Genomic DNA, 13540 nt, shown 5'->3' with positions numbered 1-13540 from the left:
GATCAAGCACTACACCTGCTAGTAAACATTTGCAGGCTCAGACCCATACTTAATATTGTATAATAATGAAGCCAAACTGTGTCTTACAAGTTAGAGGTTGTGTGTTCATATGTGTGTGTCTATTTGTTTATATAAATAATAAATAAGTGTGTTTGAGAAAGAGATTCTTAGGAAACTCTTTCCTAGTTGTTACAAAATTATCTGAGATTATTCAGCTGGAAATCATCAACTTTAGAACAGGGTTTCTCAACCTGTGGTTCCTGTCCCACGGGGCTGGCTGGGCTCACCTCCCTGCTCCAAGTATTGTAACCTCTAGGGTATCAGCACCAGTTAGGTTTGGCCCAGCCTTCATGATGACGGGAGTCCTGGTAGGCCATATTTGAGTGAGTGGCACTGCAACCCCATGAGCCAGGTGACAAGTCCACTCACACAAGTTTTGTCCGGGGGGACAGCGCCAAACCTGAGCGGCTCTGCAATCCCAGAGGTTGCAACACCCGGAGCGGAGAGCCAGGCCCTGTTAGGCCCTCAGCACAGGACCTGCCACTGTGGGGTGAGTGCCAGGCAGGACCTGACCAAAACCACCCCCACCTCCATCCCTGACTATTTACTGCATTACCACAGGCCATAAACATTTACAAATGGGTCCTGATCCCAAAAAGGTATAGAACCACTGCTTTAGAAGATTTGACCGAATAATAAAGATATTCAAATTCAGAAATGGAGTAAGGCATGACAATACAGTGCACTTCGAAAGGATGTTTTTGCAGTTAGTGGAACTACCCGCAAGTGAAGTTCTGTTTATTCACATATAATAATATCTGTGTGTGTGCTGAAAACTAAAGTGCATATAATTTTATCAACATTTTGAAAGGCTTAAATGTTATTTTAGGAGATAATTTGCATCCACCCATTATCAGTAAATGAGAACTAACTTTTATAATAAGCCTTTGTTAATTTTTAACTGTGTGTGTAATATGTATAGAGAGAGAGAACAGAGAGAGAACTAAGAGAAATATATAATCATTACTACCACTATTCACAAATCTGTTCAGATTAGTAATTAAAGAACCAATAAATACAGCAGAAACAAAACTCTGCTAAGCAGAAATGAAAACCAAAAAAAGTACTTGAAAGTAGAATGTACGTTTTAAAGATGAGATCTTAACTCTATAGTCATTTTTCCAACATATATAGTAATGAAATATATGAAAAAGTTAATCCCAGATTTAAAATGGTTCCATATGTTTTCAAATAAATCTCTCCCACTGTATATTGTATAAATCACTCTCTGAAGAGCAGCAAAAAAGTAAGGCTAACCATTCATCCATCTATCCTGTCTGCCTGTGTTAAACATAAAGGCTGATTGAGAATTAAAATGGTATCTTAATTTAAAACAGCCAGTAATTGGTAACAGCTGTCTTTCTAGATGACTTTTCTCAAGACTTTTTCTATTTAAGTTGACACTTGTCTAGTTTAATGCCACATCAACGTTTATATTGTGATGATGTAGATACAGTCCAGTGGCTCAACACTTTGTTTTAAACTTGATTCTTAGTGTTTGAGAAATGGCTCAGTCAGGAATATCCATATATGCCAAAGGGAAGTGCAGTTACCATGTATAATTGCATATAAGGCAAGAGATTTAGGTATGACATTTCAATCAGTAGTTGCAGAGTCAACATGGGTCACTGTAGTGGGTCATTTACGAAGTGATATCTGGGGGGGGAAATGAAGCAATGAAGCTAGAAGGTTATGACTACAGGGAGGATGATTATTTTTGTGACAATTTATCATAAAAGGATTTATTCATCCTTGTTCTTTCCTTTGAAAGGCTGACTTAAACATTAATCAAAAGTTTTCATTTTGGAAGTCTCAGTAAATGGGCTTTCTATGGCTACATGAAAGCGTGTGCATGGTAGGGGGTGGGGGTAGGGGAGGGTAGTACGTGGAATGTCAACACATTTATCATTTTTATTTAGAAATATAAATAATTTGAAGTAATAATAACCTAAAAGGCCTTTAATCCATCTTTAGCTGCCACATATGCCTCACATAAGTGAATGCTTGATGAAAAGAAGTTTAAAACCCACTGACCTGAGAGATATGACTATTGGGCAGCTACAAGTGATAGTCAATGATCTCCACTCACAAATAGAAAGTAAGTGATTTTTGTTTTAATTCTTTGGTATTTTCCTTTTAATTGGCTATAGTACATTAACTTAGGTGTGGGGAAAAGTGCAACATGTATGTTACCACAGGAAGAAAGTAAGTCTGGTGTGTTCATTTTGATGCATTAATTTGAAAAATCACATTTGGCCAAACTTGTGTGGGCCTTAAACTCAACTCACCGGCACTGCTGTCTGTATGTAACGTGATAATTTTAAAATGCTGCGTCCCATCAATGCCAAAATTTCACTGACTGTTCTAGGTATCAGTGGGCAGAATCCTACTGATTTGGGGGAAAACCACACAAGAGGGAAAACGGAGGCACAGGGCCATCCGTTTTTAACACAGCCACAGTTTCAAGCACCTCTGCAACTGTATGTAACTCAAACAACTGGTTGATGGCACCAATTAACCTCTTTTAGCATAACACTATTCCTATTTCAGCTCTGCCTGTGCTCCCAATAGAGTTGAGACATGTTGACTTATCTCCCAGGGAGAAAGAATAATGCTGGGTGGGAAGAATGGGGGCATGGCACAAAGCCCCTGGCACATGGGGGAGAATGGGAATCTGAGTATGAGATAGGGGACACAGCCCCTGTTGGAGGAGAGACTGGAGGATCCTGGCACTTGAGGAAGAAGGAATAGGGGTGCATACACAGCCGCTGGTATGGAGGAGAATGGGGTGTGCACACAGAGCTGGGGGGCAGAGAGGAGATTGGGGACCCTGGCATGTAGAAGAGTGGGCAATGCAGGGGACACACAGAGTCCCAGGGAGAGGGAGGGACTGGGAGAAGTTTCATGGAGACCCTGAAACAGAGGGGGATAGGAGGGTGGCAGCAGAGTGCTTGCTGTAGGGAGGAATGCAAAGAGCCCCTGGTGTGTGCAATGAGCTCAGCTTATACAAGCTACAAAGTGTGTGGCCTCCTAGCTATTCATATGATAAAACAATCTGAAGTTACATGATTAGTATAGTATAGTAGTAAAGTAACTTGGGCCATAATCAGCCCTGTTGAGGAGGTCAGTGGAGTTGCATCACGGACAAGTATGGTCCATTTGCTTAGGTGAACTGAGCAGTTCTTTGTGCATATGTAACAGGTTTGATGTTTTAAGTCTTAAGTTCTTGTTCCCTTCTGATCTATTTAGGGATATCCAATAGTCTGCAAGGCCCAATATTCCAAAGTGCTGAGCAGCTCCTGCAAGATCTGAAAACCAGGCTTCCCTGCATTTCAGGGAGAGTTGGGAGTTCAACACTGTACAGAATCAGGCTTTTTAAAAATCGTATCTAAAACGATTTCTGCTCCTCAGACAGTACTGCTCCAGGGCTTAAGGGGGAATTGTCAACTCAAAATCTAGTTAATTAAAGCTAGATTTAGAAACTACATCTTCCCTTGAGGCTCCCTACCAATTTTTATTTTTTGTATGGACATTGTTACAGGGCAAACGCATCCCCTCCCCCTCAGGGCAGTATAGCCCAATGGCCCAGGTCAATAAGACTGTCTTCCTCTACAGGACTATGCAGCTTAGTGGCCAGAGTCAATAAGGCTGCCCTCTTCCACAGGGCTGTGTGGCCCAGTAGCCAGTAGGGACAGGATGGAGCCCTGGGAGTGGCAAGTGTGCTCCCCACTGAGTCAGGGAAGCCTAACGAAACACGTTAATGCCACCCAGCACAATGACTAGTCCCCCTGGGCTGCTTCTTACCCTTTCCCTGATGCGGTGGTCTGAGCATCTCCAGGATCTTTGGGATCCTCTGCCTGTGCAGCTCCATCCTTCCTTGGGCGCCGGCAGGTGCTTGGGTATCTGCCTGGGTCCCGGTGCCTCTGGCTTCCACAGCTCCCGGGCTGGAGCCTGCAAGGTGCATCCTCCCTCCTCAGCAGTCAGCCCAGCCTGAGCTGAGTTGCTCCCTCTTATACTGTTGCTCCAATTGGAGCATGCCTAGCAGGGGCAAGGGGGTGGGACTTCCTTCACCCAGAGTGTGAGGCTAACCCCTTCTTGGGCAGTGCAGGGTAAGTGCACCCCATCACAGATGTATTTTTCTATTTCTCAAAATGTCTTTTTCTCTCCCCTGTTACGTTGCAATGTCACAGTCATGCTGGATGGGCATAACGAGTGGGGTCCCGCAGATCAGTTCTGGGTCCAGTTCTGTTCAATATCTTCATCAGTGATTTAGATAATGGCATAGAGAGTACGCTTATAAAGTTTGCAGACAATACCAAGCTGGGAGGGGGCTGCAAGTGCTTTGCAGGATGGGCTTAAAATTCAAAATGATCTGGACAAACTGGAGAAATGGTCTGAAGTAAACAGGATGAAATTCAATAAGGAAAATGCAAAGTACTCCATTTAGGAAGGAAAAATCAGTTGCACACATACAAAATGGGAAATGATTGCCTAGGAAGGAGTACTGTGAAAAGGGATCTGGGGGTCACAGTGGATCACGAGCTGAATATGAGTCAACAGTATAACACTGTTGCAAAAAAAAGTGAACATCATTCTGGGATGTATTAGCAGGAGTGTTGTAAGCAAGACACAAGAAGTAATTCTTCTGCTCTACTCCGCGCTGATTAGGCCTCAATTGGAGTATTGTGTCCAATTCTGGATGCCACATTTCAGGAAAGATGTGGACAAATTGGAGAAAGTCCAGAGAAGAGCAACAAAAATGATTAAAAGTCTAGAAAACATGACCTATGAGGGAAGATTGAAAAAAATTAGGTTTGTTTAGTTTGGAAAAGAGAAGTCTGAGAGGGGACACGATAACAGTTTTCAAGTACATAAAAAGTTGTTACAAGGAGGAGGGAGAAGAATTGTTCTTCTTAACCTCGGAGGATAGGACAAGAAGCAATGGACTTAAATTGCACCAAGGGAGGTTTAGGCTGGACATTAGGAAAAACTTCCTAACTGGCAGGGTGGTTAAGCACTGGAATAAATTGCCTAGGGAAGTGGTGGAATCTCCATCGTTGGATATTTTTAAGAGCAGGTTAGAGAAACATTTGTCAGGAATGGTCTAGATAATACTTAGTCCTGCCATGAGTGCAGGGGATTGGACTAGATGACCTCTTGAGGTTTCCTCCAGTCCTTTGAGTCTGTTTTAATGCATTAATAATAAATAAATAAATAATAAAAATGTGTCACATACATTAGTGTGTAAAGAGAGTGTCGTGTCCTTCCCCGCCCTCATCTCTCCTTGCTCTCTGATAGATACAGAGTTTTTACCAAGGGATGTCCACCTCCCAGTGGTAAGAATTAATTAAGTTTGGACTAGGGTATTCTGGTGGCTCTAAGTCAAAAATGTTTGTTGTGCACTGAACTGCTCCTTAGATTGTTGTGCTCGTTAATTACGATCATGGTGCTCTGCTGGGGATGCAGATGATTTTTCCCTGAAGTCCTGCAACAGAGGCTGCTGTTTTTGAGCAACCCTACTGGAATATTCGTTTTATATTCTAGGACATCAGTCAAGCTGTTTAGAACATATTATGTGAATGGCACATAAAGGAGAGAATCAATCAAAAATCAGTTTTACTCTGATTCAGTTTTTTTGGTTTCTGGGTGGGACAGTGAATCATTAGCAGAACCACAACCTAGATCACTAGATTTTTATACTGAACATTTCATTTAGGCATCATTTTTGTTCTTGACTGCTCCCCACGCAGGTCCCCTTCTGTTTATCTGTTGAGTGTTGCTTCTAGCTTAAAAGACAGATTTTGTGTGTGCACACGAAGGAGCAAGCGCACTTTCCTTTGTGGTGTTTTCTGGATTAGCTAGCAGTAAGTCAGAAATTCAGTAGTCCCCTACCACTCTCCAGAATGATTCATCATATCATTTTGCTTTATTAAGGAAGAACCCACCTTCGCTCTATTCTGAATTGCAATGTATTGTATTCCAGGCAAAGCAGAATAAGCATCCTATAACATTTATATAGTTACCCACTGTCACTTGCTTCACATTTTGGCTGTATTTTTTTGCTTAGAATCACGACATTCCTTAACCTATAAGTAGATATGAACACAGGTTTTTGATTACAGGCTGCAAGAGCTCAGAAAGTCTGTTGTTGTATTCAAGATGTCTGGCATTACCACAAATCTGCCATTGATTTCTTTTACTAAAGTGCAGCTCTTTCATCTGTCTGAGCAGTTTTGAAATACTGCCCGTTTTGGTCACACTGTTTCATTTCCATTCTTCTTTTTGAACAGATCAGGATGCAGATTTTCTGGGCTACAGAACAGTGTCAGGCTTGCAGTTATGGCAGCATTGAGAAGGGGAGAGTTCCAGGAAGCTCGTTAAACTCTAGAGACATTTTCTTTTTGGATTACTTTAGGTTATTTTTTCCCACACACTTTTTCCTAATGAGTGATTTATTTTTTCTTAGTGGGTAGAGGCTTCTTGGACTAAAAGTCTTTTCCAACTGTCTTTAAGTAGATGGATTAGCTAAAATCTAAAGTTTGAGTTGAGAGGATGCTATATTCAGTTATTTCATGAGAACCATAGTAGTTAAAAGTCCATATTTGTTATAGCTCTATTAGTAATATAGATAATATTTTATTCCATTTTGTGATATGCTTCTTTTTATGGAGACCAAACCTTACCTAGGGAATCTTTCTGCTTCTCCATGTAAGCAGTTGTTTACTATATGCAACATGATGATTTAGGAGGAGCTAACAGTTCCCTAATCATTAATCCCTGGATCTACGGTTAAATTAAATTATAAAATCCTTGTCTTTGGTACCAGGCTTGAATGAAGAATTGGTGCAGCTGCTTCTTATTCGAGATGAATTGCACACAGAGCAGGATGCAATGCTGGTAGACATTGAAGACTTGACCAGGTTAGTAAAGTCTTCTGTTAAACACTGCTGCTAGGAATATTCCAAGTTGAATATACTTTCTATGTTTTGGAGCAACATTTGGGTAGAATGCCAGGCCTAAAAGTTGGTGGTGATAAGTAAACCCAGTATCTGTAAACTGTCACAGAGTGGCTGAAATGAATCTTCCTTCGCTAAATATCATATATGATCACCAGTGTAAGCATTTTAGCTATAATAAAAACTTAAGAAGTTACCACTTTGATCCCCCATTACATATTTTTTATTGCAATTCATACCATTATTTTGTGTGTTTTATTTGGAAATCTATATTCAAACCCACTGCCAAGGTAAGTGGGTGTTTTGAGCAATAAAAAAAAAAATCAATTACAAATCGATACAGAATAATATTTAAGTAATTTCTGTTACTGAATGATATGTCATTCACCACATGAAGGTTCCTACTCTTGGACCCGATTCATGTCTAAAACCAAGCCACAGTTTTCTCTAAAAGCACTCATAGTAAGGTAAGTGGAACTTCAGAGATGATTACCACAAGGAAATGGGAAACCTGGGTTAACTTTGGGAAGTAGCAGCAGGCTGGAGCCAGAGACTGTATCTTCCTCAGGGCAGGACTGACTTTTAACCTCTTGGATATCTTTTTACACAGTGGTCTCCATCAGTGTTACAGTACTTTAAGGCCATTTCTGCAACAACAGCAATATAATTCAGCCACAGGCAATCCTAAATATTTTCAGCAACTTTCTGCTGAGAAATATCAACTAGCTGTCCAACTCCATATCCCTAGAGACCAAAATTCTGATATGCCAAGGTCTGGCACTGTCATTTCTGAAAGGTAGAGAATAGAAACTAGTTAAGAATAAATCTGCTTTGGTGCTGCCAGAATGTTTTAATCCCAACACATCAAAAAGGTTTAAAAAAAAAAAAATCCCCCATAGCATTTGTGTGGTGCAGGCTAGATGAGGTAGACTTTGCAACCAGAAGGATTGCACGGAGATACAACAATAACATTAAGCAGTGGATTGAGAAAAAAACATGCCAGAATACAGGCATCAAGTCCTCTTAGTCCATCATCTCAGATATGATTTAAGGGATATTTTTAATTTGTATAATATTATGGCCGTTAATCTAACACATTTGAAAGGTTTCTGCATAATAAGAATTTAAAAGATGTCAGATTATTTCCAGTGCTTATTGGTCACAAGTAGTATCTTCAGCACTGCAGCATTAAACTATCCATATAAAATTGTATGGCCCGCCAAAAACATTTTTAATACAGTTTTAAAAATCTTTCTGAATAAACATTTTTAAACAAAGTCTATTTTTAAATGATATTTTCAGAACTCCATTTTGATGATATGGAAAAGGTGGGGGGAAATGGTCTGAAATGTTTGATTTAAAAAAAACAACAACTTTTGTTGCATTACATTTGGTTGAAATACAGTTATCCACTACCTGGGAAAGTTTTGTCATAAATGATATGGTAATTGGAGTGTAGTTAAGTCAAATACCATCATTCAAAATAGTTTACATGCCACCTATGGGTGCTTTTAGATATTGCAGTCCTGGCTTACCTCTGTTGCAATCACAAGTAAAGCCTCCTCATTTAGAAATCTTGCATGTGCACAGTCGCTATGTGGTAAATTAATAGAATAATAGTAAAATGGAGGAGGATTTGGGGTTAGGAGTAGAGCTGAATACTTATAAGGTCTCCTTTCGGGCACAGACAAATTGATATCCGTTAGAGATCCCAAGTGTATTGTAACATAGCTTTACGTAAAATAACTGTTATGTGCCAGAGAATCTCCCATTTAAGTGAAATTTCTCTGCCTGACCTTGATCTGTTACATACTCCTACCTTTTGGGGTTGAAGGATTTGCACAGTAATAGATACTTGATCTGCCCCTGCTTGCTGTCTCACAGTGAGTTCATTCAGAGTGGGGTTCTGGGCTGTACAGTTTGTGTGCCTCACCTGTGCATCCTCCCATTCATCCAGGCCCCCTCCAAGTCAGCAGAAGCATACCTGCCTGGATGAATTTACAGGAAAGAAGGGTTGCAGCTGGCCTGTAGGCACTTCTCCCCATCATCAAACATGCATGGTCTTCTGAGAAGCATTACGCCAGCCACCGCAACCACGGCTGATGGCATTGTACAACCCACCTGCACCAGGGTTCTGGTGACCCAGCTCAGGCTGTGAACCTTTGTCTTCTGCCATGAGATGTACAACCCCATAATGGGGGCGGTATCTTAGAAACTTTGAAAAGCAGGGCTGAAAGTCTCTGGCTTGTCCATAAGCAAGGCAGTGTCATCAACATAGTCTTGGTTGGTGAACACTTTTTGACCAATCTTGATTCCGACGTGGAGTGGCAAGTCCTAATATCCATTTGATAGCGCAATAGAATAGTGCCAGGGTGAGAATCCCTACTGCATCCCTACTGCACATCTGAGGTTGTGCAGAAATCCAGGGAAAGCAGTTGACCAACACGCACTCTCGCACTGATGTGAAGATCATGCACTAGATTTAGCAGAACATCTGGGATGCCAAGACCTTTTGGTGCAGAACAAAGTGCTGATCGGTCAGCTGAATCATGGCTTCAACATGATTCTCAGAAAGGTGTTGGATGTTGTACTTTTGGTGGACATCTGGCTTGTGAGAAGTTGGAAGATGTTTTGAGAGCTGAGCAACAACTGGTCTGTGGTCTGAATTTCCTGGTGCTTCTGTGCCAGCGAAGACCCAGTGAGATTACATTATGGAGGGATTTCCTATGAGAATATAATCAATGTCTTTCAAGGCAGATGTCTACTGTTTGAAATACAGTTCCACTGATCGTTATGGAGGCACCTAACATAGGAGCCCATGACAGACAAATTCTTGGAGGCATACAATGTCAAGAGCTGAGCAGTGGTGTCATTTGGGACCTTGAAACAGAGGGATGTAGCACAGTCTAATACCAGTTTGGTCACAGAGTTGAAATCTCCGAGTGCTAAAAGAATGTAATGTGGCAGAGTTGACTGGATTTTTGCTGCCACGTGTGGTAGAACAGTGGTTCTCAAAGTCGGTCTGCTACTTGTACAGGGAAAGCCCCTGGTGCGCCGGACCGGTTTGTTTACCTGTTGCGTCCGCAGGTTCGGCCGATCGCAGCTCCCACTGGCCGCGGTTCGCTGCTCCAGGCCAATGGGGGCTGAGGGAAGGGTGGCCAGCAAGTCCTTCATCACTGTCGAAGAACTTGGCCCTCATCCACTTGGTCTGTTGTTGATCTTTGCCCATTACTTAAGGTGAGGCCCTTGTTGGGTACTACCAGCTGGAGCCCGTCACACTCGAGGCTCACATGAGCAGGGCTGACCACACCCTGAATTAGAGCAGCTAACGCCTCTACTACCCAGTACCTTGGGACAAACAGCAGTGGATTATGTAGTTGTGGTGGTTGGACAGTAATCCGTTCTGAGAGATCCTAGTAATGAGTGCTGCTTGTGTTCTCAAATAATATTTAGGATGTTATATGTACTTGTTGTTGTGACAGGTACTGCAGGAATATGAATTTGCACAATGATTTACACCACTTACTATCGTATGTCTTGTAGTGTTTGTTTGATGTTCCAGCTATTTCTTTTTCTGTGCTTCCAAAAACATTTCAGCATTCTGAAAGCATTTTGCATCAGTAGTAAATGAAATTGTTTAAACATTTAGAAGTGTCTTTGATATCTTCTATAGCAGTGTATTTCATTGTTACACTTTGTGATATTACTCTGTATAGTGTGACAAAGCTCTGTCCTTGTCCCCGTGGGTTCTGCGTTTCCTGGCGGATTTCGCTAGCCTCAGAGGTTCACTGTGACCCTCCACATAACCCTTCTCTCTCTAGAGACAAGGGTCACAGCCTACTGAGCCATTTTCATCATAAGCCAGCGAGGGAGGTGAGGAGAAGCTATCCTCCCTTGTACAGTCTCTGTTGTCTCCTAGTCTCAGTGATTCATCAGTGGGCAGGCAAAGGGGGGAGCCCAGGCCCATCCTCTACTCCGGGCTCCAGCCCAGGGACCCTAATAGTGTCAGATATGGTATCTGACCTTTTAGAAACATGACACGTACAATTCCCTGGGCTACTTCCCCCCACAGCAGCCCCCACTTCCTCAAGCTCCACTTCACCCTTACCTTAGGACCTCCTTCCTTGTGCCTGATATGATGTGTACTGCTCAGTCTCTCCAACAGGACAACTTCCTCCCACAGCTCCTGACATCCACACCCACCTCACTAACTGGGAGGCTTCTAACTAGTTTCAGCCAGCCCGATTGGCTTCAGGTGTCCCAATCAACCTAGCGTTCTTCCTGCCTTCTGGAAAGTTCTTAATTGGCCCCAGGTGTCTTAACTGACCTGGAGCAGCTGCCATTTAACTTATCCTGGTATCAGGGATTTGTTTAGCCTGGAGCTAATATATCTATCTCCCACTACTTTTCTATAGCCATCTGGCCTTGCCCCGTCACAATAGTCATGTCACCAAAGGGCAAGGGATGCAGTGTCAACCCTAATTCCTGGCTAATTCCTCAGTTTGTTAACCGTCTCATTGTTCTGAAACTAACAAATTTAATTTCCTTGGGTGGGAGCAGGGAAAATGTTTGCAGGTTATATGATCCCAGGAGTTTACTTTAGTCTAAGGAATGTTTCTTTATTTTAACGTGTATTGTACACTAGGTAACCAGACCAAGGTCATGAAAGAGATGTTACACTAAACTAATCTGAACACAGGAATTGATTGCTTAATATTTTCTTCATTGGGGAAGCCTTATTTAGGTTCAAGTATGTTTTAAGATGTTGAATAGTCCATTTAATTTTTCTTAATAGTGCTTTTTTTTCTCCTCCCCAGACATGCTGAAAGTCAGCAGAAGCACATGGCAGAGAAAATGCCAGCAAAATAAAGCAAGAAGCAATCAGAATAAGCTAGCATTTATTTTGCTTCTGTGGTTGTACAAATGCTGATGCTCAAGGTGGCGCACAAGAAAATGAGTGTTAGTCATTGATAATGTCTGAAGCTTTATGTCCAGTGATTGGCCTCTGCTCCTTAATTTATTTTAATTTTTTACTTGTGCCATTAAATATCGGGCATTTTAATAATATTATTACAAAAATGTACAGTGCTTATAACATTACAAACCATGGATAAGAAGAAAAGGTAGTTTACCTTTATTTTTGTTTGTTTAGAGATTTTAAGTTGAACAGTATTTTACCATTGACTACTTTTTATTCTTCACTGTAGTTTTAAACAAAGAAACTGTAATTGACGGTGCTATACAAGTAAAAAAAAGAAAAAAAACAACAAAAAAAAACAAAAAAATGCCTGCCTCGTAGTGAAATTGTAGCGTTCAGTAATATGTATATTTTAATCAGTTTTCAACATTTTGTGAATGTTGACTACCTGACATTCATTTTTAGATGTGCTATTAACATTCAGTTGGATTCAGAGAGTTACCTTGAAAGTTTTATGTATAAATATGTAAAATAAAATTTAAAATTTTGTTTCATATGATGTCTTTTTGTTAACTAGTGGTTGACTTAGGTGTTGCACCAGTAATATATTCATCCTACCAAATGTGCAATTCCTAATTTCTCATCACCAGAAAGAGCCTTTTTTGCATATTGCATTTTACAAAAAAAAAAAAAAGAGAGAGAGAGAGAATGGAGACAGGACCAGATTTTTGTAGATCTATTTATTTGTAAGTTCATAAAGTATATGTGACATGGACGTAGGATATTCTTATATATAGTATTCACTGGAATCCTAATATCATGACTATGTTAGAACCAGCAGCACATACAGTAGATGTTTTTACATTTTAATGTCTGTGACTAAATATTCAAATAACTCACCAACTGTTAAAAATATAAATGTGTCAAAATCTTAACACACTAAATGTATCATGTATGGTAATTAACCACTTCACTACCTTTTGGCTGAGATCACAGTGTCCTCCCCAGTTTAGTATCTGCTACATTTGTGGGCACCGAGGACTGACTAGATAAACAAATAATTCTCTTCAGTCTTTGATTTCATGCTGACATACCAGGGCAATCTACCTATTCCTAGTACTAGTTAGCCAGCAGCTGAAATATACATTATGCAAAACAGGTTATCTTTTACATTTTGCTTTAATTATTTTTTCTCTGAGGTGTGACAAATTTATCTTGAGCAAGGTTATGGCTAAAGAATTATTCAGGATGCTTTAACACAGCCATATGGTACATTAAAATTTCACCTCACATGAAGAATGTATTTTATAAAATTATTTAAATTTGTTTCGTCTCAGCAATTATGCAGTCCATAAATGAGGCACCAAAATGCTGTGGAGCTTGGTAGGTTTTTTTTTTAACAGAGCCCTACTATGTTGTAAGAAACTTCTCTTTGTGGCATAGGTGTTGTCTCCACGTGGCAGATGGCATCTGCTTTTGTAGGGATGAGATGGGTCACACTTTCTAGCACTGATGTACATTCTGTATTTTATTATTAGAAAATATTTGCAGCTTTTCAAGAGGGAAATGTTCAGTTTTTCCTTTAAGTCTAGCAGGAAGAATGTCA

General features: G+C 40.7%; 1 protein-coding gene across 4 annotated transcripts in view; it reads left to right on the top strand.

Annotated features, from left to right (window-relative positions):
• Nucleotides 1-12442, top strand: part of SCHIP1 (schwannomin interacting protein 1) — a 116116-nt gene extending 103674 nt beyond the window's left edge. For 2 of the 4 annotated variants that reach the window (XM_084639893.1, XM_084639892.1), the window contains 3 exons: nucleotides 2035-2158; nucleotides 6887-6980; nucleotides 11834-12442. In XM_084639893.1, the coding sequence (XP_084496019.1) occupies nucleotides 2035-2158; nucleotides 6887-6980; nucleotides 11834-11885 (270 nt within the window). In that variant the 3' untranslated portion in view covers nucleotides 11886-12442. The remainder of the gene's footprint in view (nucleotides 1-2034; nucleotides 2159-6886; nucleotides 6981-11833) is intronic. The other 2 variants (XM_084639894.1, XM_084639895.1) reach the window with 2 other exon arrangements.
• The last annotated feature ends 1098 nt before the right edge of the window (nucleotides 12443-13540 follow it).

Source organism: Lepidochelys olivacea (assembly GCF_965140295.1).
Source record: "Lepidochelys olivacea isolate rLepOli2 genome assembly, chromosome: 9".
NCBI lineage: Eukaryota > Metazoa > Chordata > Testudines > Cheloniidae > Lepidochelys > Lepidochelys olivacea.
The sequence above is the reverse complement of the archived record's forward strand: the minus strand, read 5'-3'. Positions and strand labels throughout refer to the sequence as shown.